The 27,794-nt window shown below is 52.8% G+C and overlaps 1 protein-coding gene across 2 annotated transcripts in view; it reads right to left on the bottom strand.

The window, feature by feature from the left end:
* The window catches only part of SCN5A (sodium voltage-gated channel alpha subunit 5), a 97,649-nt gene extending 72,763 nt beyond the window's left edge, over positions 1 to 24,886 (bottom strand). For both annotated transcript variants that reach the window (XM_079115608.1, XM_079115609.1), the window contains exons 1-3: positions 24,718 to 24,886; positions 7,490 to 7,814; positions 4,919 to 5,036 (exon numbers count right to left, since the gene is read on the bottom strand). In XM_079115608.1, the coding sequence (XP_078971734.1) occupies positions 4,919 to 5,036; positions 7,490 to 7,762 (391 nt within the window). In that variant the 5' untranslated portion in view covers positions 7,763 to 7,814; positions 24,718 to 24,886. The remainder of the gene's footprint in view (positions 1 to 4,918; positions 5,037 to 7,489; positions 7,815 to 24,717) is intronic.
* Between the last annotated feature and the right edge of the window lie 2,908 nt (positions 24,887 to 27,794).

Genomic DNA, 27,794 nt, shown 5'->3' with positions numbered 1-27,794 from the left:
GATCAGAAACTCACCTTAGGACCCTCCTCCCTTACACACGTTCCCGCACCCAGGCCACATTCCAGAGCTCTCCTCACTGGAAAGACAGTTAACAAACTCCCTAACCAGCTTTATTCAGCTCCACAGATCCACTGTCAAACTGTCTACTGAGGATCCAGATGATTCCTGAAACAGGTAGGTAACGGTGCCAAGAGCAGATACTTATTGAGCCCTTCCTGGGAGCCGGGCTCTGCTCTCTGAGTCCATTAACTAATCTGATTCTCTCAACAACCCTATGAGGTGGGGACTCTGTCTCCACTTTAAGAGATGAAAAAACTGAGCGAAAAGATTAAGTTCCAGTTTACTATTATAGGCAGAATAATGGTCTGCTTAAGGTTGACCTCTTCTGAATCACTGGAAACTGTGAATATATATCGCAAAAGTAATTTTGCATATATGATGAAATTAAGGATCTTGAGGTGTAGAGAGAGTATCCTAGATGCTCCAGGTGGGTCCAATGTAAACACAAGAGTACTTATAAATGAGGGGAGCAGAGGGGTGAGAATCTTGTCAAAGACACAACTAACCATTGCTGGCTTGAAGATGGATGGGCGGCAGGTCCTGATCCATGGAATGTGAACAGCCTCCAGGGGATGGGGAAAAGCCTAGAAAACAGGTTCTCCCCTAGAGCCACCAGAAAGGAACACAGTCCTACTACTGATCCTTGATTTAGCTCAGTGAGAACCTCCAGAACTGGGGGTGATGAAGTGTGCTGTTTCAACCCTCTGGGTTTGTGGCCATCTGTTCCAGCAGCAACAGGAGACTACTGTATACAGTGCAAAGCTGATGGGGGCGGGGCCGGCCCTGCGTCTAACCCTTCCTCCTCCCATTCAGGCCTCACCTCTGAGGCTCCCTCTCTGTACAAGGACACCCAGAGCCACCTGGTCCATTCTCCTGCCTCCGGACTGATGGGCCTCCGTGAATCACATGGCTTCAGGACCCTCACCTGCCAAGCAGGTATGCTAGTCCTCACCTGGTCTCTGTTGCCCATAGGAAGTACAAACACCAAATGAGGCGAAGGGTTCCATTAAGAGTGAGGAAACTGAGAGCGGGAGGGAGGATGAAATGGAGTGTCATTGTAAAGAGCAAACCTCACCTGAGCACAAGTGTCTGGCCCTGTGTGGGAGACCACAGAGTCATTTCCCTGAAAAGTCCCCAACATTATGAGAAACCAGACACAACTCTGGCTGGGCTGGGCAGGGAAGCTTCCGGAGGAAGCTTAGTTAGGTACCAAGGCTGGCCACAACTCCTCCATCAGTCAGTCACCCAGCTAGCCTGGAGAAGCAGTGGGGACTGAGGACTGCCAGACCCTCCCTGAGCAGCCGGCTCCTCCCAGCTCTAGGTGGCTGCTCGCTGCTCTCCTTAGAAAGGAGTCTTTGCCCTTCTGCAAAGAGCAGAATGGTGGATAGGCTGCCTGGGACCAGAGGACTTGGCTGGACACACAGAGGGAAGGGAGAACTCTAGCATGAAGGCTCAGGCAAGAGCTGGGCTCAGAAGCTGGTCCCACGTGGCAATCACAGGAGATGTCTGTCTATCAGGATTTCTTTGGTATGTGTAGTGCTGGGGATTGAACCCCGGGTCTTGTGCCTGCTAATACCACTGAACTACATCCTCAGTCTTCTCAGTTTTGTCTTTCCTAGACCCAGTCATGGCTTTGGAGTGAGGTGAGGCAGCTTCTCATCCCTCTGCCACTTGACTGCTCAGAATCTTGCCTGGCTTCCTGACCTTGAGAACAGGACTTACACTATTTTCAGTCATTCCTCTGTGTGTGTGTGTACATGTGCGTGTGTGTATGAGGTGTCTTCCTACCTGAACTGAGCCCCTAGTCCATGTGAGTCTGCCCAAACCATCCCAGGTCCCCCATGGAGCCCAGCATGTGGCCAATACCAGGCAGATGAGTCAATTGAAAGCCTGGCCAAAGCATACCTGTTTGCACTGCCTGCTAATTTCAGGCCGATGATCAAGCTGGTCCTTTGTGTGGGCAGAGGCAAAGGCCAGCTCTCTAGGCCTGAGCTCAGCTGAACATCTTCAATCCTGTCGTGTCATTGTCCCCAACACCCACTCCCGGTCTCATGATTAAAATACCAGCAAGGACTGCCAGCACTGGTTGTGGGGAATGCCTGAAACTTCAAATCCCAGGGAGTCCAAAGACTTCTAAAGAGAAGGGAATTAACCATGGGGGTATTTTCAAGAGTGTGTGCTATTAAACAAATGTGTATGCGGGTGCCCATTGTGCGTGTGCGCACACACACACACACACACACACACACACACACACATGTACGTGGTTTGATGGTCCATTTGAATCTGGTAGAGAAATGTGGGAGGGTTTTGTGAGCAGATTCTGGGCACCCAGGAAAGCAAAACAGCTTCTTGTTGTGAATACGAGGCCTCTCTGAATGTGTCTGCTGTGGAATTTGGGGACCAGTAGGTTTCTTTTATTTAATCCCGGCAGGAATACATTTTGCAGGATTATTACAAAAATCTGTAAGAAAAAGTAATTCTATGTGCCTTATTTACTTTTTCAGCAACTTCCCAGGGACGTGTTGCAAGTGCAGAGCAAAGAGCAAAGCGAAGGGGAATAGCAGCACATGGCTAGCCGTACCTCTCCGGGGGCCCCTTGGTTGTTACAGGGAGCAGGTTTCCTCACCAGGCCATGTTCCTGCCCTCTTCTAAATTTGCCTTTGCCCTGCCTGTCCTTTCCAAAGAGCCTGGCACGGAACTTAGCCCATGCAGGGACTCAATAGATGTTCGAGTGAATATAAAAATTTAAGCAGAGTGAAAGTCCACAATTCAAAACATGAAACCTGACCGCTCATGAGAAATGCGCTGTGACTACCAATGGGCACAAGGGTTCTTTTTGGGGTGATGAAAATCTCCTGTTAATAGGTAATGGTGATGGCTGCATAAACTTATGAATATACTAAAAAAAAAACACTAAATTGTGTGATTTAATGATACATCGTTTGATATAGAAGATATACTTAGATTTTAAAAAGGAAATGTGGGAAAAGCTTGTAGATTCCTAGGCCTTGCACTGGTGGTTCTGGTCTGGAAGGGCCTAAGAATCTGCCTTTTAAGCAAACCTCCCTGGTGACGCTGAGGTGGCCCTCACAGGCTGGCATTTGGAAGCAACCGCCTCAGCAGTGTGCTCAGGAGGTCCTGGCTAAAACACAGGTTCTGGGGTGGGGCCTGCGATTCAACAATTCCTACAAAATCATGGTGATGCTGATGCTAATGATCAGTACCGCACCCTACACTCCAGGTGTGCGGCTCTCAAGATGTTAGGGCTCAGGGCGGCAGAGGGGCAAGCCCCACAAATCTGGGTCCCCTTGGTCCCCCAATGCCCACTGAGCCCACTAGATGGTGCTGGTGAGGGCCAACAATGTGCTCTCATCTCCAGGCAGTGGAGGGCCAAGACAGCCACTGGGAACCCAGCACAGGGCCTCCAGGATGCTGATCACTTCCCTGGGGCAGCTGCCTTGGGGGAGACAGGCTGGCTCAGAGTTCTTAGGATTGGTCTTGCCAGGTACAATCGGCACCACATAGACTCAGAGTCACTGCTCAATGGACCCGCTGGCTAGGCTGGGGACTCCGCCATGCCCACTGCCTCCTTTGCCTGCCCATCTATCTCCCTGACCTTTCATCCGCCCTGTGGCCCAGCCTAGCTCCTGGCAAGGGCTCTGGGATTGCTGCTGCATCCCTGGGGGTTCTATGGCTGCCAAACAGTGCTGGGTTGGTTAGATACCTGGAGGAGAAGCCCCAGGTGAGAGCCGGAGGATGCTTTCAGGGAGGCCACGCCCTTGGAGTGAGGCCAAAGACGGGCTGGGAGCACAGAAGGAGCTTGTCTTTCCTGCTACTGTACTCTTACCCCGCTGTGACCACAGTCTGGCAGGAATGACAGCTATTTGTGTAGCTGCCCTATCACTCTTAAGGGGACTGTAAAATTCCCAAGGGGAATGGCCATTCCAAGAGGAAAGCCGAGGGGGATCTTGGGGAGCTCTGCTGGGCCAGCTCACCAGACCCACCAGCAGGCAGGCCACTGAGTCCAGCAGCATGCACTCGCCCTGGTCCATGCCTCTCCCTCTTTGAGGCTCTGTCTATGTGTGAGGCCTCTTCTCTGAAGTTCAGAGAACAGGCGCTATTAGTGCCTGGTGGCCCGGTCCCTGTGCTGCTTGAACGAGGCCCCCTCTCAGGCCCAAAGCCAGTATGGGGCCCTCACCCCACTGCAGCACTCCGCTAGCTCTCTCTGCAGGCTGGAGCTTTTTTAGGCTGTGGTTTATGTAATTTAACGCTAACCAGAGTTCTCTGAGATGCTCTGAAACTGCAAACATTTTGTCAACACCTCGTCCAAAAGCAAGTGTTGCCTCCCTCGAAAGATGCCCACGTGAGATAAACTGGAGGCCTCTTTACCGGGAAATGGCTTTTCCTTGTCCGAGCCTGGGGAACCTGCTTGAAGGTCACTGCATGTGGGTGAGATGGTAAAGGGCCCAGGGGCCATGGTGGGTGGGAACGTGTGGAGCCAACACTGGAGTCAGGGAACGCTCACGGGTCTCATTTATTCTGGGGTCTCTCAGGAGCTTGACTTCTGGGATGCTCTTCTCCTAAAGAATCAGGAGGGTTTCTCAAACTTTCATATGCCCAAGAATGCCCTGGGGGTCTTGTGAGATGCTGGCTTGGCAGGTCTAGGTAGGGTCAAGGTTCTACGTTTCCAGTCAGCCCTTAGATGGGGGCTGAGCTGCCTGTCTGAGGAGCAGTGGGGAGTCAGCCCCACCTTAGGATCTAAAGGAGGATAGGGTGGGTGGGGGCAGCGCCCTATGCACACTCCCAGTGAAGGCCCCCTGGATGCATACAGCAGGGATTAACTGCAAAGGATATGAATGAACCAGAATCTTCACTGCTGCTCTGCGGACAGGGTGGAAGGGGCTGAGGATATACAAGGCATTGGTGGCACTGAACCGGAAGATGGTCTTGCCTTTATTCAGCACGATGAAGGTCTGTGGGCAGAGAGCCATGAGAGGTCAGAAGCAGCAGCCCTTGGCCCTGCAAAGAGAGGCTTCTGGGGGAAGCTGTCAGAGCCCTAGGACTATGGCTGGCTGGGGAAGGAGGAGAGGGGGTGAGGGAAGGAGGAAAGGACAGCCAGCAGGCCCAGCAGGTTCGTGGCCGCCATTGCCTCACCCATGGGTGAGGTGGGCAGCAGCCTCATTAAGGGTAGGGTCAGGCTGGTTGAGACTTAGTTTAGATTCAGGATTACAGCCCCAAGAAGAAGGGGCTTTCCACGGTCTTTGCCCAACTGTTGTCACAGCAGAGGCCCAGACCTGGGATGGTTCCTCCTTCCCCTTCTCCTCCACTGACTCTTCCTGGACCTGCATAGCTTCCCTGCCAAGCTCCCTGGGAATGAGCATATGGCTGGGGGGCTGGATCAGCTGGGAGGACATATGGCTAAGGAGGAGGGAAGGGGAAAATACCTAACCTTCCTGGGATAGCTTTCCCTGAGACCCTGTCTCCTGGAGTTCAGGGCAAATGACAACCTAGTGTCTTTCTCTGGGGAATCATGAGCAGCTCAAGGGAACCCCATCCCTTGGCTTCTAGAAGATCTCTGCCTACGGTCAGAGCAGAGCAGCAAGAAGTGAGGGAGCAATGAGTGCTGAAGGTGGAGCCATGAGCACAGCAGGTGAGAGTCTGGCCCAGTAGCCCAGAGGACAGAGGTCTTCCCAACCTGCCCAGGTGTCTGATGGGCACAGCTCTGGGATCTCACTTCTCCAAGAGCTGAGCTGGTGACACAAGGTTCCAGCTCATCTGGGCTGGGGAGATAAATTGGTCAGATAGATTAGAACCAAATGTTCTGCTGCAGTGTCTCCATCAGCCCACGGGGCTGCCGGCAGAGTGGTCAGGGGATCAGCAAGGAGAGACAGGAAGTTCAAGGCCAGGACCACACCTGGAGCCACTATTCAAACATTCCCAGACATAGGGACAGAAAAGATGGTGTTCTCAACTCCTCCCAGGCTGACACCAGTCTCTGAAAGCCCACCCCTAACCTGACCTCATTCAGGTTCTTCTGCCTGCCCCAGCTAACTCCAACCTAACCACCATCCCTTCGCCCACGGTGACCTTGACTCACTACCAGCTGTGGCCCAACCCAACTCCAATTCTTACTTCCAGCTCTCACCAACCATGACATACGACCACCCACCTTCCAGCCTAATGATTCTGACCCCAGCTATACCCATCCCCCAACCTTCACCCCACTTGAGTTCCTTGGAACCAAGGAGAAGTTCATCAGGTCCTGCCTGGGAGCAGGTCCAGGTTCAAGGTCTCCTTTCCTCCTGTTTAGGTAGACTCGGGAGGGGACTCCCTCACGCGCGCCTCCATTCACATATGCATTCGTGCACACACCATGGCATGCACTCAGCACTTGCTGACGTAGGCATTGGAGCTCACACCTGCCATGTGCTCACACGTGGGCACACTGACCACACTTGCCCTGTCTGCCCTTCAAGTGCCTCCTCAATCTGAGACTGGCGGCAGAAATGGGAGCAGCCACCATCGTCCTTGGTACTCGGCTTTCTGGCAGGTCCCAACCTGCCTCCCTCCAGCAGTGAGGCCTGGAAGTGTGGGCAGCGAGTGGGAGTCTAAGCCTCTGAGGAGTCCTGTGCGCCTGTGGTCTGGGTGGGTGCAAGTGGGGCACATGTCCTGACGGAGAATGCCAGGACAGGGCAGGGCAGGATATCCGGTTGGGGGAATTTAGCTCCTGGGTAGAAGCAATGCAGGGAGGAAACTAGAGTCACCTGCCCTACTGGACAAAAGCTGCTTCCTCTCCCTACACGCAGGAGCGTCAATGGCAGAACAACTCCCCCACCATCCTACGCCCCCAGCAGTCCCCACCCCATTACACCCATCCAGACTTCCCAGTGGCCTTCATGGCCCTACTGCAGGTCCACAAGGCTCAGGGGCTGTGTCTGTGGACCTGCCTGTGGGATTCTCCAATGCTTGGAGTTCGCGCTGCCAGAGGGGTGGGGCTTTGCACTGTCCCTAGTTAGTAGAGGTGGTCGCACCCTGTGCCCTGGGCCCCTCACTGGATCCAGGCAGAACCTGGGGCTTGGTTCCAACTCACATGCACACCTCCTGATGGGGAGGACTCTGAGGAGTCCCTGGGAGGTGAACACCCAGCCACAGGTCGTTCTCAAAGGAGGCCTGGAGGTGAGATGTCAAAAGAAGCTGCTCTCTTTGCTTCATAGCACCAGACCAGCAGCTTGGCTGCATAATGCCTGTCTTTATTTTAGAACTCCAAAACTAAGGTGACTGGAATATAGATTGACAGTGAGTCATTCTCCTAAAGCCCAGGGGAGCTTGCCCCCCACACAGCCCCTATGGAGGCAAGGGCTTCTCTCTTCTGCTGCACTGCAGGGAGGTGCACGGAAGGGTGGGGGGTGGGGAAGACGGCAGTCACCTTTTGGGTGCTATAGAAGGGGTCCAGGTCCTCCAGGGGCTCCCCAATGAGCTCTCGGGGTGGGTTGCCATAGAGATCCGGCAACTTTTTGGAGGCCTGCAGGTCCAGCTGGGGCCGGGGAGCCTCTTCCTCGGGCAGCCCCTCCCGGCTCTCCTGCGAGGTGGCCGAGCCGCGGGCTTGCTTCTCCGCCATGCGTTTCTCGATGGCTGCCAGGGACTCCCGTGTGAACCTGCGGAAGCTGCTGGTGCCCCGAGGTAACAGGAAGTTTGCCATCTTCTCATCCTGCTTCTGGGGCACAGGCTCTCCTCAGGCTGCCTGGGGGAAGCTGGAAGACACAGACAAGGGGCCTGATGGGGTGCCAGGGCCAGACCTGTGACGAGTGGCTGTGCAGGTGGAGCAAAGGGCCTGACTTGCAAAGAGGCTCGGGACCCCAGGCTTCCAACCACAGCACGGGTGCACTGGCTGATCTAGCCTGGGTAGACCCAGAGCCTGTGGGGTACTGGCAGGGAGGTCGCCTCCCTGACAATCCTAGGTGCAAGTGAGCATCGCGGCTCCATGATCCTGTCCCATGCAACGCAGAAGGAAGGTCACTCTGTGAGGCAGGGATGGGGTCTGCCATCTTTCTACCCCAGATCCCTGGCAGAGCAGGCCCTGAACAAATGAATGACTGAAAGAACACTTTTAGGGCATTAGAAGGTACCAAGTCCTGCCTCTCCTCTCCAGGGGTGTGATGTCTGTTCCCCCACAGCACCAGGTGTCTACATGGGGCACAGTGGGCAGATCTCATCTGGGGCATCAACTGATGTGACTTCTGCATTTGCCATAGGAAACCCAGGAAAATCCTGTGGGTTTTTAGAAACAGCTGGGCAACAACTTGAGAGTTTTCCTCCAGATGTTGGCAGCCTGGTGTACACAGCTGTGACTGAGCCCCTGCTGAAGCTCTCAAAGGAATCCCCAAGATGCCACATCCTCCCAAATACTCTGCTGCCGAACATGGGAAATGCTGAGGGAGGACCTCTGGCTCCTCATGCGGCTTCTTGCTCTCCTCCTCCCAAGTGGACAAATAAATACCAATCCCAAGGGATGGCAGAACCGGAAAACGGTGACCACCATCCACTAGGACATCCAGCCAGCACATGGCTTGTGACGTCAAACCGGGAGAATGTGGCCCCGGGTGGCCTCAAAGGATCCAGAACCTAGTGTGAACGTACTCTGCCAATGACAGCAAGGCAGAAGAATGCATTCCCTACTGCCCCACCAAAACAGGATGTGGTCAGAAGGGCTCCTGACTGTGACACCAAGCCAGGAGGCTGTGCTGCTAATTACCACATCAGACCGGGAACGCCGGGCACCAGCTCAAGAGGGCAGGATGGACACCTGTCAGAGATCTCTGCCAGGACAGAATCCCTTCCTGTCAACCAAAGGCTTTGCCCTGATCTTACTCCTGCAAAGCATGTCACCAATGACCCCATGAGCTGCTGCTGCTGATGAAAGGCCCGGACTTGGGGCTTGCCCTGAGCACCATGGGTTGCAGGCACCTGGCCAAGTGGCAGGTAAGCAGTGAGCAAACACAAGACAGCCTGGGCCTCAAAAGGGTGCCTCTGGTCCCCAGGGAAATACAGCCTGGAATGTGTGGAGGGAGGCAGAGGGCAGAAGCCATGGACCTAAGTTTTGAGGGCTCCCCCATCCTCTGCAGCCTTTTGGTGTTTCATTCACATGAAATTAAAGGAGCATCTCTGTTAAAAATAGCAGGTGAGGGAGTAGGTTTCCACTTCATAGAAGCACTTCCCTGTCTACCTTCCTTCTCTGAGCGAACACAGACACGTCTATAACCCTTGTCACCAAATGTGAATTACAGCTTTCTTCTCCTTAGCTGGGGAGAAATTTGGGTAATTTAAAACTTTCTTTGTACTTTTATTCACTACTTGGTTTTGTTAATGATGAGCTTGCTAAAGCAATAAGGTCATTATTCTTTTTATTAAAATAAGACAAAACAGCAACAAAAAACCCAGGCTGGTTGACAGCAGCCCCTAGCAGGGCAACCCTCTCCACGTGAGCAATCACTAGTTCTGTATGTTGGGAAGCCACTCCTTAAGCTTGGAATTGTTTGTTAAAAATAGTGTTCTCTGTCTGACTGTATCCATCTGTGTACATATGCCTGCAAGGGTTCTGGAGACACGTGAACACCTGTGGATGTGCACAGGCTCACTGGTACACACGGGCAAAAGGGGTGTGTGTGTGTGTGTGTGTGTGTGTGTGTGTGTGAGAGAGAGAGAGAGAGAGAGAGAGAGAGAGAGAGAGAGAGAGAGAGAGAGAGAGAGAGAGAGAAAGCTTGCACCTGCACATATATCTGTTCTAGCAAAGATGTGTTTGTAATTTGTATTGAAATAAACGATCCATGCAGATAGGTGCATGTTAAGTGTACAGGTGGATGAATTTCCACAAACTGAACACACCTGGTAACCAGAACCCAGAGAAAGAGATGGTTCCCAGCCCCTCCCTCCTGGGTTCCCCTCCAGTCACTTAACTATCCTACTTCACCGAGGGTAACCACTCTCCTGACTGCTAAGGGTATGGATGAGTTTTGCCTGACTATGTAGTTCAGGGGCTCTAAACAGATTCCTTGGAGGGATGGGGAACAGATTCTGGAGAGAAATCATATCTCCTTCTTATTCACCTCCAACTCAAATATAGCATTTCTTTCATTTGTGAACGTAGGCAACAAAACAGAGGGTTAGCAGTATCTGTGACCAAAAGAAGCTGCAGCTTCCTCTGATCCATCACAGTGGCTGCTAGTATCTCAAAAATTATTCATCACTACTTTAAAATTACAGTACTTAGACCAGCAGCTCGATCTTATTTAAGACATTAATAAAGAAGCACACACATTATCGAAAATTGGTTCTCAAGTGTTCTGATAGCTGCATTCAATACAATTGGTTTCCTGTGTATTTTATTCTGTGTCTTTTTTCTTGAAATGCGTGTTTCTGAGCTGGGTTTCACCACCTGCCTTAGTCCCTGCTCAGTTGCTGACCCTTGGGTCCCCTCCTCTGCACCTCACTGTCCTTCTCTGTGTACTAAGGGAGGAGAAAGAGGAGACCCTCAAAGTCCTCCCTGGGATTCTCTGATGTTTCACCATGCCATCCCCGCCCCCTACAGCTTTTCCCCTGGCCACCCACTGGCTGTCATTTGGACTGTGTCCTTTCTGGGCAGGGGGAGAATAGCACTGAAGGCTGTCCCAGGAGGAAGCCTGGCCTGAGGGCCCCAGCCTGTGCACCCTTGGGCCTGACAAATTCCATTCTGAGTCTTGCATTACCCCTGTGGGAGAGGCAGAGCAACCTCAAGGAACCAGGCTCCGGGTCTTGGGAGACGCACAGAGACCATGGGGCAGGTGTGTAGGTTCATGTGCCCAAGTACTACCTCACCCTCTTTAGTTCCCCTCCACTGGAAACCCTGACAACGGGGTCCTGGGTCCTGAGAAGGGTCTTATTTCAGCTGGCCTCCAGCACTGCATCCACACTCTCAGGCCCTTGGCCTGGGAGGGGTATGGGCCTCCTAGGGAAGCAGCTGAAACCAGATTCCAGATGAAGTTCCCTGCTCCCCAGCAGCCAGGCAGCTTCAGGTTCCAAAGTAAACCTGCCAAGAGCCTTCTTTGTCTCTGGCCACTCCTGGTGGGTGGCAGGATCCATTTCCCCCTTGTTCTCCTGTTCCCTGCACCTGGCTCTGGCCCTGCCCTTCCTTCAGCAGCCCTGGGCCCACGCCCTGCTTTGGCCACGCCTGGCTGAGCCCCACTGCAGGGCTTCCAGTGATGTCAGGGTGAGAAGGGCTCAGGAGGCCAGAGGATGCTCAGCCACGCCCCTCAGGCCTGGGAGGTCAGACCTGTGGATTAGGAAGTCTGCAGGTGGACCCCATGTGCAAGCCTCTGTCTGCCAGCTCCCGCCACTCTCCTCCCAGATGCTAGCCTGGCACGCTGCTCCCCTGGCCCAGGCCAGCTTCTCCCTCTGCACCAGCTCGACGGCTGCTCTCTAGGCTGGGACAGCTCTGCCTGGGCCGGTTTCCCCAGTCCTTTCAGCCTCACTCCAGGGAAACCCCACTCCATCCTGCCCCACGTTCATCTACCTCTGGTTACTGGGCAAATCCTTCCCTAGGTCTCACTAGCTCTGGAGAGTTAGCGAATCTTCTTTCACAAACTGTTCCACCTGACACCCTTTCTTCTGACCACAAGCCTCCAGTCCCACCAATTGTTATCACTTCCATTCCCAAAGCCACTGCCCTGGGACAGGCCTCCTCACCCTGCCTGGACCACAATCAGTGCTAATCACTGCCTTTCTCTTTCCTTCCACTCCACTCTGTGACTCAAACATTCCCACTCTCTGGGCCTTATGTGATCACAGAGTTACCTAATGCTCTCCTCGCCACCAGACCTCCTCCAAGACACCTCTGACTATCCAGCCATCCATGGTCCCCTCACTGCTCTATATCCCCACACCCAGCCTTTGCCCCTTCCTGGTCTGACCTCTTCTTAGGGCAGGGCAGGGAATCCCCCTAACCTGCTGGACTGCAATATGAGTATTCCCATCAAGGCAGATATGACTGTGGGGACAGAATACTGTTTACAACAGGAACTGGCCTCCTGGACTGTCTTCTCAATCAGCCTTGCTGAGGTGGGGCATGTAGCTAGTGACCCACAGATGGGGCTTACAGTGCCGTGACATGGAGCACACCAGCCGGGCAGTCTGGAGTGCAGCCGTGGGCACCATCCCGGGTGGGAGACTGATGTAGAATGAATAACTTGTCCAGATTTGCCTGGGACTTTGGCAGTTTTAGTACTAAATACCTGCATCCCAGGACATCTCTCAATTCTGGGCTAAACCAGCATGGTTGGTCACCCCAGGGGCCAAAAAGGAACCAGCTCTAGTCTTCTCTATCTCTCTGAAGCCCCTCCCTGCCCACTTCAATCCCAGATCCCCAAGGCAGGCACACACCAGCGTCCTGAGTCACGTCTGGCATTTTGGTCGCCTTGGAATCAGAGCCTTTGGAACCCAGCATGCAAAGAATATTCTTTGCCATGTAAATTTATGCAAAGCACTTGTGGAAGTGGCTCCCAGGCTTCCTAGGAAATCTCTGCTGGCTTCCTCTACTTTGGGCTCCTCTCTCCTGTCTGGCAGTCTGGTGACTTTGGACCTGGACACCCACCACCCTGGCCCGCAATCGCATCTGCCTCAGGATCACTTTTGCCTGATTCTGTGGCACTTCTCTTCTGCCTTCTCCTGGCTCTTAAAGAAGAGGTTCAGGGAGAGGATGTGCATATCCTGGGAGCAGGTACCCACCCACCCAAGGTGGAGGTCAGGGCACCAGAGACTCCCTGGGTACACCCTGGTCATATGCCACATGTGAGTATAGAGTCCTGCCTTCTGCTCAGGTTGATGGGACACACTGGGAAAATGGGCACTTCTAGACTGACCACGCCAAGGACAGGAGGATGGAATTGAGGGAAGTCTGACAAATCATCCACAGGATCCCAAATACTGACCTGAGAACTAGGAACCTCCTTCGCTCTGGGGCCTCAATGCCTGAAATCCCATGAAGATGTGTAGCCCTTGCAGACCTCGGGCAACGTCACGTCTTATTTGAGGAGAACATGGTAATGAACGCCTCAACTCGGACTCATCTGATTAACCGAATGATTGAACATTTACTTAGCATCCTCTGTGAGCAAGGTCCTACACATGACTTCATAGAATATTTTTCTTCTCTACGTGATAGATCCCAAATCAACAGGTGGTGATGAGGAAATGAAGTCAGCAGAGATTCCACGCATACTTGCTGAGAATGGCAACTAGGAGACACCCTGGGCCAGAGAACTTGCCCCTATGTCCATCTCTGCCTCCCCTTCTGGTCTCCCACTTCCTTCTCTTGAAGATTTCCTGTCCTTCTGTGGGATGAGGAAGTGGTTTGGGCTGTGTCTTGGAAGCCAGTGAACCTGGGCCCTGGCCATGCAATGGCCACGTGTTCTTGGGCAGGTGAGTTGATTTCTCCAGCTTAGTTCTCCCATTTGTGAAGTACAAATTGTACATTGTGGGTTTTTAATAGTGCCCACTTCACAGGACTGTTGTGAGGCATAAGTTTATTGATATCGTTCCAGCCTTGGCACACAGCACATGTTCACTCAATATCGGTTGCTATTATCATTGTGGTTATTGCTGTCATTACCACCATGTGTCACTTCACAAGGAAGATACATTCTGAGAAAAGCATCATTAGGCATTTCTGCCATTGTGCGAACACTGTAGACTGTATTTACACAAACCTAGATGGTGAAGGTCAATCATTACACACGGCCTCTCCCCTACTCCTTGACTTTGGTGCTGGGATTGAACCCAGGGTCTCACACAATTAATGCACACGCTGTACCAATGAGCTGCACCCCCAGCCCTTGAACCTCCTAACGTGGCCTCTTGATACAATAGAGAGAGGAAATAAACGAGAACTGCATAGCATAATACGGCATACTGTTTTAGGGTAATCTTTCTCTTATAAGTAGAAGTTCACTCTAAAATAATGATAACAGTATGGTAAATACCTAAATCAGTAATGTGACCCTTGGCAATCAAGTGTCATGCACTGCACATAGTTGTATGTGCTGTACTTCTACGTGACTGGCGGTGCAGTAGGTATTGTGCACTGTAGCCTCTTTGCAAATGTGACACCGGGGGCTGCTAATGCAACGTCTCCAACATCACTAGGTGATAGCTATTTTTCAGATCCATTATAAAATCCCGGGACCACCACCATTTATGTAGTCCATCGTTGACACTGTTATATGGCACGTACCTATATTATTATTCTCATTTGAGATCCAGCTCATAGGGCCTTCCTTCCACACCAGCCCTCCCAGCCTGGCTGGCTCTTTTCCTGTCTGTGCTTCTGGCACACTTAAATTCCCCTACCCATTTCATTGCAGGGTAGATTTACTTCTACATATGCTTGCCCTCTTGGTATTTGTACTGAGCCCCTAACGGGAGCCCAACCCAGTGAAATGCCTGTAAGAGTCTGATGGATGAAGGCATGAACGAGTGCCAGATTAAGCTTCCTGTGTCCAGCCACAAACCCACACTGTGACCCTGGTCCCCTTTTTGAACCTCAGTTTCCCCAACTTTGAGCTGGGGTGGATACTGGTGAAGGGCTGTCCTTGTGCACTGCACTAAGTGCTATTGTGGATCACTTTATTTCATCCTTGCAATAATCCTAGGAAGGGGAGAGTGCTTATTATTCTCCTTTTACAGATGGGGAATCTGATGCTTAGTGAGATTAAGTCAGTGTCAGTCTGTTTGAAGTCTAACTATTGTACTGCATGGCCGGTATCTCAGAGGGCACAGAATTGGGATTACAGGGCCTGGCTTACTTGTGGCCACCAGCTGGGACTGAGCAGGTCTGGAACGCCCCCGATTCCAAGGCTAAGAGTTGGCTACTGGCCTCGGCAGAGGCTGGCCTGGCCCATGCCCATAACTGGGCAGAAGCTCCCAGGGAGACCTGGCCGATTTCTGCCCATGCCCAGAGTCAGCAGTTTTCCTGAAAGAAAAGATTCCCTAGCAGTTTTCTCTCCAGCTCTGGCACTGTCCAACAGGGCAGCCACTCACTGTGTGTGGCTACCAAGCAATTGGAACGTGGCTAGCGTGGATGGAGATGCACTGCTGTGAACCCATATCAACTGTGGAGGCTTAGCAGGAGACAATGAATGCCAACTAGTTCATTAATTTTTTTTTTTTTTTTTTTTTTTTGGTACCAGGGATTGAACCCAGGGGTGCTTAACCACTGAGTCTCATTCCCAGACCATTTTACTTTTTATTTTGAGACAGGGTCTCGCAGAGCTGCTTAGGGCCTCGCTAAGTGGCTGAGGCTGGCTTTGAACTTGCCATCCTTCTGCTTCAGCCTCCTGAGCTGCTGGGATTAGAGGTGTGGGCCACCATGCCCAGCTCATTAATAGTTTTTAATACTGATTACAACTTAAAGAGCTAACACTAAACTTGATAATATGCTGGATTAAATAAAGCATGTTAAAATTGATTTCACCTGTTTCTTTTTACTTTTCTAAATGTGGCTGCTAGAAAATCTAAAATTACATGTGTGACTTGCATTTGTGGCTCATATTATATTCCTGTTGGAAGCCACTGCCATAGCGTTTGGGCTATCAGACCCTAAAACAGTATAGAAAGCCACCTGCTCTGGGGCCATGACTCACACTGGCCTCTGGAGATGAGGTGGGGGTGGGAACATAGGAGGGGCAAAGATAGGTTGAAGGAGAGTTGTCCAGGCAGACCAGGAAGTGGACACCCTGGTTTCTGGCAGTGGCTGTGGAGGCTCAAGCCACAGGTTGGGGTGGTGCAGTGGAAGGGGGAGGGGTCCACAGCATGTTCAGACCATCCTTCCTGCCCAGGCAATTATCTGCACTTCCCGGCTCTCCTCTCCGGGGTAACAGCTTGGACAAAGGCTCCATGGGGGTGCCAGCTGGTGCTCGTGGCCTGTGCATTCAGGTCCTTGCTCCCAGATCAAAGGCACATTGACATATCCTTGCACAAGGGCCTCAGCTAACCGGCTCCCTGCAGGCTGTATTCCTTTGAGACGGCACAAGCATTAACCCTGTCCAGTCCAGAGCCTGCTGGAGCCATCTGAAGGGGCTTTCCTTCCGTGGGTCCAATCCTACCTCCAGCAATCTTGGGGAGTCCTGCAGAATCAGCCCCATCCCTCTCTGAGGCGAACACGCCCACCTCAGAAGCTGGGGATGCCCTCATTTACACACATTTGCATCTCATTTATTCCAACACTCAGGATGGAGCTGAGACTAATTCAGTAGACAGGAAAACCCCGCCCACTTTAGCCCTGCCAAGCGATTCCCCTACAGGAATGAGCAGGGGGCCTGGAGACCAGAGCCCCTCCAGGGGTGGAAGCTGAGGAGAGAACTGGTCAGCCCCAGCCCTGCATTTAGTCCACTTCCTAAGGACAAACTGGTTTGAGTTCCTCTCAAGGGCTGCTAACCCCCTTTTTCCCTCCTCGCCCCTTTCCCACAGCAAGCACGGGTGTGGGGGCTTGACAGCAGCTCATGCACTCCATCCACCGTTCAACAGTGTCTGGGTGCCAGGTCAGGGGACCGCAAACTCCCCAGGTGGTCAGGAGCCCCCTCTGCAGGGCACTCAGCATCCTCTTCTTCCTCCAGGCCCAAGTCTTCCCTGTCAGCCCCTTTACTGATCCGTGCTCAGGGGATCTACCGTGTGCTGGGTGGCACCGCACCTTTGCCCAAGACCCAACATTGCCAGGTCCTAGGGCTCCAGGATGGGGACCTGGAGGATCTAACATGCTGAGACCAGAGTGGCCCAGAGGTGGGGAGCCAGCTCGGTCATCCACGGGCACTTTCATCCCAGACCCCAAACCAGGTGTCTACACCCACACAGCACACATAATCAAGGCCAGAACAGTTCTCAGCAGAGAGATGCCCCCCAAACTCTCTCGGCACACCGGTGCCCACGACGACACTCAGCATCCTGACTCTCTCTAGCTCAGTTCCTTCCAACTCATTTTTCTTTATACCTGAGCTGAAAAAAGGCCTTCACTGGGGAACTGAGCACTGATGCCATGGCAACAGAGACATTTATGAGGCACCTACTGTGTGCACTGAGGGAGTGAGTTGCGCTCCCAGAGAAACCTGGGAGGCCTAGCCTCTGGGATCTCTCATCGCCCAGGAGATAAACCAATCCAAGACATTAAATCTCTGTCACAAAAAATGTCCATGAAACAGTATACCTCAATATGCAGCCCCTTTTTCTTAACATGGTTTAAAATTAAGGTATAATTTAAATACAAGAAAATGCACAGTTTAGGTATACAGCTGGATGAGTTTTGATGAACACATATACCTGCTAACTGCCACCATGATTAAGATAGTAAACACTCCCCTGACCCTAAAAGTCCCCTTCTGTCCCTTTCAGACACCTGCTCTGATTTCTAGTTCCACAGATGAGTTTTGCCTGTTCTAGAACTTCACGCATATGGGCTCTTTTGTGTCAGGCTGTTTGCTTAACATAATGTTTTTGAGATTTTTACTTTTCATTTTTTTGCAATGCACTGTGAGCACCAGGGACTCATCTGGGGACAAGTTCTTAATTGGATCATAAAAAGCGAGGACTGGAAAGGAACCAAAGTCCAGCTATCTCTGAGGACGGTAGGCCCCCAAGGTTCCTCAGGGAGTGTTTTTTTTTTTTTTTTTTCCTTCTCCTCCCCTCAGACAGTTCTTGAAGCGGAAGTGCAGCAATTATCCCTCTAATCGGCACCCGGGCTCAGGCAGCGAGTGGGGGCTTTCCCTGGGTTTCCAGTTCTGTTGGCAACTAGCTGTCGCTTTATTTAACTGGCAGTCTGTGCTGAATCCGACCCAGCACAGCGGCGCGGTTGGAGCTGCAATCGGCCTGCGGCTGAGAGCCTGTGCATCTTCCGCTGAGGTCTACTCCGGGGGTCAGGCCTTTGTCCCTCAGCCTCCCTGCATCCCCCACCCCCCAGCTGGTGTCCCCTGGGTGGGGCCCTGGCCCAGCAGGGAATGGACTCAGGGTTTGGGGTCCTTCCTGGGAGCTCAGAGGCAGCTGAGCTGAGCAGCCACCTCTGCCCTGAGGGGCTAGTTTGGGCCCCTTTCCTGCTCTTGGCTGAGTTGAGGAGGAGGCTGGGGCTTTGAAGGCCAGCAGGCAGTATTGATTGGCTGGGCTGGTCCCTCCCATGGTCTGATCCACCCCTTAGATCACCCCGGCACGTCCCCGCCCGGCCCCAGGTGTGGGGGATGGCTAATGTAGCCTGAGAATGGATTTGGTGCCTGAAGTCAGATTCCCTCTCCTGCCCTGCCATCTCTTTGAAAACTGCCTCTTGAGCCAGCCCCTTCCTTCACTCAGGCCTTCCCTTCGAGGAATCAATAACCCGCCAGAAAGGCCTTTACCACCCTCTTGATGCCAGGAGGAGCCTTTCCACTGTTCAAAATCCATTCCCAGAAAGCCCAGGCTCCCTGGGCAAAGGGCGTGGCCCTGGACTGAGCTCCGCCCCCCGCATCCCCGAGTGACCTTGAGCCTACGGGGTGGGCCGCACCGGCCCTCAGCCTCCCAGGGGTGTAAGGCCAGCAGCGAAAGCAAGCCTGCAAGCCGGTGGGGACAAGGACAGAGGATTCCGAGTGGGTGAGGGACCTGCCGGGGCGCACACAGACGCCTCCAGAACGGCTCCATCCTTCCCCTCTGCTAATACTCCTGTGGGCACTCTGACTTTCCACTGCCTCCCTGGGAGATTTAATCAGAAGGAACTGAAGAGGAGAGAGAGAACTCAAGCCTCAGAGCATAAACACTCTCCCGACAACAGGCTCAGAGACAATCGGATCCCTTTCCAAGCCTTGTGCCTCCTCCACAGCTCGAGTCAATCCCACCTCCTCCAGGAGGCCTTCCTGGCTGCTCTGAGCCACACCGACCTCCCACCAGGGAGGCCCAGCCCCTAACTTTGAGCTGTCCTGGGCAGATCTCTTTCTGGCCCATGGGGTAAACCTGGGAGGACCCGTGGGTCCTCTGTATCCTTGTCTGCCCCTCCAGAGATAAAGAAGAGAGGGGACTGGACAAAAGAGGCTGACAAACTGTCACATCAGACTGTGGCTCCAACAGTCACAACTACATTTTCTGTTGGGGGCGGGCATGTGAGTCCCCCTTCAGGAAATGAAGTTGTTAGAGGTGGCTTTGGTACCTGGCTCCCCAGTCCACAGTGGTGACTCTGCAAGGAAGGGGTGAGGGCAGACCCAGCAGAGGAGGTGACACAAGGTGCACAGAATCTATGTCAGATGTCCCCAAGGTTGTGCCAGCTGTGGTGCCGTCCCGACAAAGCCTGGTCCTTAGACTTCCTCTCCTATCAGGGGGTCCCAGGCCTCAGGATTTGACCTGGGGTCTCTATAAATAGTGCCATTCCATATTGATCATCTTAAAAAGACACGGTATGTTCTAGGCCCACAGAAAGGAGAGTTGTGTCTAAAAATAGACTCATTCCCAGGAACGGCTGCCAGAGAGGAGAGTGGTGTAAGCTGTGTGTAGCCGAAGGGGCAGTCCACCAAGAGGGTGGGGGTTAGGAGTAAGTCACAGCACTTCTCCATCCCCACCCCATCTCCTCTGCTCCTGCCACAGCAGCCAGCCCACTAGCTGGTTCCTGCCTCAGGGCCTTTGCACAGGCAGTTTCTTCTTCAAAATTCTTTCTCCAGATCTCTTCAGCATTGTTTCTTTCTTGTTATTCGGGTCTCAGATCACTCTCCTACTTCAAGAGGCAATCCCTGGTCAGCCAGTCTAGAATCATCCCATTCTCTCCAAACCCTATTTCATTTCCTTCACAGCACTTGTTACTAAAATTATCTTCTGTACCTATTTGTTTAGTGACATCTAGTCTGTCTTACCCTACTACCATGTATAAACCTTATGAGAGCAGTTATCGTTATCTGTTTTGGATACTTTCTAGAACCTTCCACGGCACAAAGTAGGTACTAAATGTCCCCTCTGGGCTCTCCCTCACCATTCAGGCTGAACTCTACATCAGGCCATCCTGGGCTGGAAGAAGGCAGGGGCATTCAACCCAGGCTCACTCTGCCACCTCTGCCATCCTGGTAGTTGCTCTGCTTCCTGGCTGCCCAGTCTCTGTCCATGGGAGCTCTCCAGGCTTCTCCTCCCTCTGCCTCCTCGGAGGTTCAGCCACAAAACTTTTACCCCAGCCCTTCTGTTCCCAGATCTGTCACCCTGGATACCTGCCCTAGACAACCTCATCTTGTCCCTCTGTCTCTGAATACACGTTTCTGGAATACTCATCTCCTCCCAGAGCAAGGACTCCTCCCGTGCCTGCCCTCATCGGGAACCCACCATCGCAACCTCCCTCTTGGGGTTCACTTAACTAACCCTGGTCCTCCCTGACCAGTTCCATGGACAAACGACCACAACCGTATGCCCCTCATGCTCAATTTTAAGCCACAGACGTCGGGCCCCTCACTCTGGGGGAAAGGCATTTTCCCCTAAGTGCCTGCCACGGATGGGCTGCAGGAACACACCTGTTCACGTCGGGGTTTCCCTACAGCCCTCCCCAGACCCCACCTCTGGTCCTCCTCCCTCGTCAACCATCAGGCCCCTTGAAAGTGCTGTCTACACATGCTGTCTCCATGTCTCCACCTCCTTCTCACTCCTCAACACGCTCCCTCTGGCTTCCCTTCCCACCAACTCACTCACTCACTCACTCACTCATTCATCGAGAACTGTCTGTCAGGGAGGCACCATGTTCTGTGGCACTGAGAGTGGACTTTCTCTTGCCAAGGTCACTAGCACCTTCACTGTTGCTCAGTCTCATGGGGACTTCTTTTTAAATCACTCACTCTTTTTTTTATCTATCCATGAACTTTCCGGAGGCATTTTTAAAAAGTTTTATTTATTTATTTATTTATTTATTTATTTATTGGGAATCGAACCCAGGGGGTGCTGTACCACTGAGCCACATCCCCTGTCCCCTTTTATTTATTTATTTATTTATTTATTTATTTATTTATTTATATATTTTGAGAAAGGGTCTTGCTAAATTGCTTGGGGCCTCACTAAGTTGCTGAGGCTGGCTTTGAACTTGCAATCCTCCTGCCTCAGCCTCCCGAGCTGCCAGGATTAGAGGTGTGCGCCACCCATGCCTGGCCTCCAGAGGTATTTTCTTAAGTCTTTCAGTAGGAAAGTCAAGGGACTCCTGGTTTTCCTGCTGCCTCTCTGGTTGCTCCTTCCAGCCTTCTTTGCCCACTTCTGCCTCCAGTGCTGAAGTGCTTCTGGGTTCTTGACTCCACTCTTCTTCCTCTCACTCTCTCCACCCCATCAGAACCACTTGGGTGCTTTCAAGCTACCGATGCCCAAGCTCCACTCAGAACAAATGAACTGGTATGCCTGGGGGAGCAGCCTGCGCATTTTTATATACAGCTTTTCAAGTGTGTGAATGTCACCAGGACTGGAATCAAGCACTCTCCCTGGGCAATAGAATTCACCACCTCTGCTGGCCATTCCAAGTTCCCACCTCCAGCCTAGATCTCCTTCTGGAAGATGCTTCCTTCCTGGACTTTCCCTCCAACTCCCTGCCAAGTGTCGGCATTGCTCCCTGGAAGTACTACAAGCTCAAGGCAGAGGCTGAAATGTCACTTTTCCTTTGCTCTTTACGAAGTTTGTCAACCCAGACTTCGTTTGCCCATCCCATTCACAGGGTGATGTGGGGACAGTACACCTCACTGGGTGAGCCGCCAGAGTCAGGGATGGCAGAGTCAGGGATGGAGAAGGAAGATGGCTCTGACACCTGTGGTAACCTGCCTGTCACCTCTCCTTCAACTGAAAGACTTTGGATGGCACCTATGGTCTGCACTGGGGAGGTGGCACATTGCACAGCAGACACATCGACACTGGGGCTCAAACCCAAGGTCTGCTATTTAGTAGATGTTTGACAGTGAGCAAGTTCTGGGCCTCCAGTTTCACTATCTGCAAAATGGCCATTATTGTTGTCCCTGCTGCCAGGGTTTACGCACGGGAGATTCAGTGGATGAGTCTTATAAAGTGCGCAGCATGTTCCTGGCCCAGAGAAAGCACTCAGTGAATGTTACTATTTTTAGTACCATTACTGAGGATAAATTCCCAATTCCTGAACAGAGCTCAGGAGGGCCCCCGTGACCATGACCTTGGCTTTTACTCCGCTCTTCTCTCCCTCAAGCCGGAGGACCTGTCACTCCACTAATGACTGTGTTTTTTCACATCTCTGCACTTTTGTACATACTAGTTCTGGTGGCTAGACTGAGCTGGCCTCACCTTAAAACTCCTATTCATCCTTCAAAACCCAGGTGAAAAGTTTTTTGTTTTTTTTTTTCTCTTTTCCTTTCTTTGAGACAGGGTCTTGTGAAGTTGCTTAGGGACTCGCTAAGTTGCTGAGGCTGGTCTTGAACTTGTAATCCTCCTGTCTCAGCCTCCCAAGTCACTGGGATTACAGGTGTGTACCACCAAACCCTGTTTGGAAGGTTATTTTTGTTAGAAAGATTACCCTGACTTTCCTGTTCAGAGGTAGTCACTCCTCCTTTGAGTGGGCTCTGGGAACACACTTCTACCATTGCAAATCCTTCAAACAACCTTCCCAAGGATCAACAGGAACTAGTCTCCTGTGAAATCACGACTGCCACTTATCACTGTCCCAGGCTGCCCTCTGGACTCCCTGCTCTTTGGATGGATTGGGTACCAGCCTCTCCTGCTCCCCCATTCCCAGCTGTCTCTGGTGCTTCCCACCATTCCTTCAAGCTCGTTCTTCATGCCGAGTGAGTCAATCCTGGAATTTTTCCAGAGTAGCTTTGATCACCACACAACACCAGGCTGAGCGCCCTGGAGTGCAGCAGCTGCCCATGCCACATCAGGCTGAATGTGGTTCTCGGCACCTTGGGGACAGTTCTCTTTCTGCTCAGATCCTCTTTGGTCAGTTCCAGGCCCATTTGGCCCCCAGGAAATAGATTTTAAGCACTCTTCACTATGAGTGGTGCTCCCAATCTAGTGCTTTCTCTGTGACCTTGGATAAGTCCTTGACCCCTCTGGGTTTTGATTTCCCCACTTTTACAATGTGGTGGTGACAGGGTTAGATGAAAAAAGTTTAATGAGGCTCTTTTCAGCACTTCTTCCATTCTAGCGATGAATCTCTGCTCCACACCCTGGTTGTCCGCTGACCCTCCATTCTGCATGCTCCTGAGATAGCAGACTGTCCCACCCTAATGCCACCTTGCCACTCATTACCACCACTCATGTGCACCTACCTAATTCTAACTGGGAGGAGGTGAGGTCAAGAAGATGGGAGTGGAGAGCAGCACTATGGGCCCTGGCTCTCCTTGGCCTGGACCTTTGCTGCTTAGGGTCCCTCTAGGTCCTGAGGGATGGTAGGAACTTAGGAGAGGGCTGTGGTGCCCTGGCATAGTGTGGGTCATGAGGCATGCCTGTCTGGATGGTTTTGTCTTGTCTCACCGGGAAAGGTGCTTGGAGTCTCAGACATAAGCAGAGCTAGGGAACGCAAAGCCAGTCCAGGACCTCAACAGGATACCATGGCCCAGCCAGGCTCAAGGCACTAAGAGGAGTGAGTTCTGCCATGGGCGCCACTGTGCCTGTGCGCTGCCCTCCAACAGGTGTCTGCAAGGCGGGCCTACAGCAGGGCCTTGGCCCCAGCCTTGCCCCCATCACCACCACCACCACCACCACCACTGCCACCGCCGCCGCCGCCGCCGCCGCCGCTCCCGCCGCCACCCACACCTCTGCTCCCACCAGACCTTGGCCCCTCAGACAAGGCTAGGCACTTCCACTTCCTCCCAGGGCGCCACCAAAGCCGATCAAATAGCACAGAGGTCGAGAGCCACCTCCTGTCACGGAGCATCAGTCTGTTGGGGTCAGAGCTAGGAGGGCAGAGAACTCTCCCGAATCTCAGCACCCAGAGATCTCTTCGCTTTCGCAGGGCAGAGATCAGATGGCAGGGATGCGAGTACTTTGGGGTGTCAAAGGGTACCGAGATCTCTTCATTCTCCGAGCGCCCAGAAATGGGGCACACACGTAGATCTCTCCCCTATTAGAGCTCACAGAGATCTCCTGTCAAGACGTTCAGTGATCTCGTCCAACAGAGAGAAGAGACCCAGCGGACCGTTCTCCTGGGCCCCGAGAAAGGGTGCTTGGCCTTCTCCCCGATTCCCAGTACTACTCTGTCAGCCCCCTCACCCCCGCTCTCTGGAAACACATTCACTGCGCGCCTCATCGCCGCTCTGACCTTGGGGTCTCCGGCCTCGGGAATCCGGGTCCCAAACCCAGACTGTCCCCGAGCCTGCGCCAGGGATGGCCGGGAAGCCGGGGCCGGAGCTCCCCCTCCCCCGGCCCTCGACAGCGCACAGGGAAACCCGGAAGGAAAGGGAAGGGGAAGGGGGCACGCGGCGATCAGAGACGCCCCCGGGGGTTCCCCTCCAGCCAGGGCGATCTGCGCCCCTGCTTCCCTGCTTCCACTCTCTGGAGGAACGATCGGGGAGGGAGCGGCCGGCCGGACCCTGGGCAGGGGAGGGGGCGCGCAGGGGCTGGAGGCTCCGGCCCTCGGGCAGGAAAGTTGGGCGGCGGCAGGCGGAGGGGGCTCCGGCCGGGCCAGGGCTGCCAGGAGCCGGGGCGCTCGCTCACCTGCTGGTCCCCCGGCCCGGCCCCGCGGTGGGCAGCTGCGGCTCGGCGCGGACTCGGCTCGGCACGGGCTCGGGGCACTGGGCTCAGGCTCAGCGGCCCCGGGGGCGCGATCCCCGCATCCCACGGGCGCCGCCGCCGTCTCGGCTCCGCGGCTCGGCTCCGGCTCCCGGGCTCGGCGGGCGGCGCGGGCTCGGGCTGGGGGCGGGGTCGGGGGCGGGCCCCGCCTGGGCTCGGCCTGGGGCTTGGGGCCCCGGGCTGGCTCCGCCCCAGAGCGACGCGCCCGGGGCTCCGCACGTGGCGCTCCGCCCGCTAGGAGGGTGAACACGCCGGCACTCGCCGGGGCGCACACCCCCACACTGACCCGGGGACGCCCTGCCATAGACAGCCGCCCACGCGGACACAGACAGACACACGGACACAGGCACACGCTGGCGTACGCTCACTGACCTGGGGACGCTTCGCCACAGATATCCACCCACGCAAACACGGACAGGCACACGCCGACAAACATGGGCAAGCACCCTGGCGCAAGCGGGAGTGTGTGTACACACATATGTCTCCTCGCTGATTTAGGGACCCTATGCCAGACACCCATCCACGTGGACAGACACACTGACATCCATGCTGAGACAGACACATATCTGCATACCTGTACTGACACCCACACGGAAACAGACAGACACATCATTGACACACACTGACACTGAGGCAGACACACACTGATAAACTCAGTGACACCCACCCAGCTCAGACATACATCCACTGGCACCCTGACACACACACAAAGAACCACACTCTCCTGGAGACGTGCAGTTCAGCACAGAAAGCTGCACAGATACCTAAATGGACACACTGACACACATGTGCTGAAAGAAGCAAACGCATGACCAGACCCAGAGTCAAGCTCACAACTAACAAACACAGAGACCTATCCCAACACAGACACACACACTCACACCCTCTGGAGTTGGGTACAGCCTTCTCCTTGGCACACACACAGGTAAAGAGTCACTTATTGACATGTACAGTCTCTCACAGGCAAGGACACTGTCACAAGGATGCACACCTGTGAGATAGGGTCATTCACATGTGGGCACAGATTTACACACAGAGAAACATTAATTTACACACCCAGGCAGATCCACAAGGTAACACTCAGAGTAGGTAGGAGCACTCCTCTCCTGTTTAAAGGAGACAGGTCACCAGGTTTTGTCCATAGGTCATTGGAAAGGACACACATGTCTCCCTGGGACTTGGCCACTGTCCAATGCCATCACAGGAACACACCCACATACACACACGTGCACGCACAACCTTTGTTATTTTTCTAGTAGCATTTTACTTTCCTGTACATTTTCAAGTCTCCTAGAAGCTTCTGTTGGGCAAAACAGGTGCTGGGTTCTCAGAGGACACTTATGTGCTGGTTTGGAAACTCAAAGGCTGGAGCCAGATCTTCTATTATTGGGATTTTGAAGAAGTGGGGATGGGGGAGTGTCATTGTCCATCTGGGACCTGGGTATGGGGCTCCAGGGGTCACTGGGTGCCTTATGTATATACAGAAGGGCAGTGCATGCTTGCAGAGGGGATTAGTAAGGAAATCAGTCTGCAGGAAAGTTCAAGACAGAGGACTCTAGCTCTGAGTGGGGCGGGATGTCTGGCAGTCAGACAGATGGACCACAGATTTGCTGCCTGCCTGTAGCCCTTGCCTGGCCTCAGGTTGGCCAGCAGCTCCCACTTGCGGTGAGAGTGAGAAGCTCGGTTCGTGCCGACATTTGTTTCGAGCATGGGACCTGCCTTTCCAAGCTCAGACCTACTAGGAGTGAGGAGAGTGCAGTAGAAGGAGGGTCCCCGCTTCTCGGAGATCTTCCACCACCAGTGTCTGGACCCAGAATGAAGATTTAAACTTCCAAATGGGCTTTGGACCAAGCAGAAGAGAGGCTGGAACAGAAATGCTGTGGGGTGGGAGCAGTGCCCAAAACTGGCAGGGAGGGGGTTTCCACATCCCTTCTTAGTGCTGGTGATGGGATGTAGTCTGCAGGAGAGTTGGACTAAACTCGTGATCGACATGCACTGGGATTTAAATGGAGGTGGGAGAGTAGTCCACCAGAAGGGAAGTAATCAAAGCTGTGACCCCATGGAGAGTCAGCCATAAAAACACAACTGGTGGGCTGAGAGAAGCTGCAGAGTGCAGAAAAGGGCAATAGGCACCTAGAGATGGTACCTGGAACAAGTAACCCATGCCAAGATCTGGCCTACTCTCCTCTTTATGTCAGACCCTGTTTAATTAAGGTAGTGAGAAGAATCTGAAGTCTGTCACAGAGTTTTTAAAACCAGTATTCCCTTTCTCCCACCCTTCCCTTCACCTCAGACCCAGAGTTGGATTAAGCACATTGTTGCTGTAGATCTGTGCAAGATTCTTCTCTTGTATTACTTTATTTCTTCCCCATTACTGCTACTCCACTGCTAATTTGCTCCCCACACAGGTGTCCTCTCTCATGGATAAAAGTAGGTCTTCAAGAATATACATACCCTTGTAAAATATATGTTGTTTGTGCATGCATTTTTTTGGACTGTCTGTGACTTTTTTATTTATGTTTTGCTTCTATTGAACCTACATCTGGAGAGGTATACATCCTCAATATTCAACTGTAGGGCTTTTCCCCAGTAGAACACATCTGTAAAACCAGCATATGATATGTCTCTCTCATTCCCTCTTCCTGTCACTGTTATTACCCCCCCCCCCAGGATTAACTACTACACTACCATCAACTTCCCTCTGCTAGTTTTGCCTAGTTTTGATGTTTATTTAAAAAGGAATCATGAAGCACAAACTCTTTTATGCCTGGCTTCTTTGGATCAGCTTTATATTTGTGAGAGTCACCCGAATTGCTGTTTGTTGTAACTCATTTGTTCTCATTGCTAGATAGAATACCATGATAGGAATATATTGTCATTTATCCATTTTATTGAGGATGAAGGTCTGGGTAGTTTCTGGCATGGGTTCACTATGAATACTGCATTCTGCATATTTTAGTATGTAAACAAGAGTGAGTGTTTGTACCCATTTCTGCCAGGTT

Source organism: Sciurus vulgaris, assembly GCF_902686455.1.
Source record: "Sciurus vulgaris genome assembly, chromosome: 16".
Taxonomy (NCBI): Eukaryota; Metazoa; Chordata; class Mammalia; order Rodentia; family Sciuridae; genus Sciurus; species Sciurus vulgaris.
Note: the sequence above shows the minus strand (reverse complement) of the source record. Positions and strands in the feature narration are given on the sequence as shown.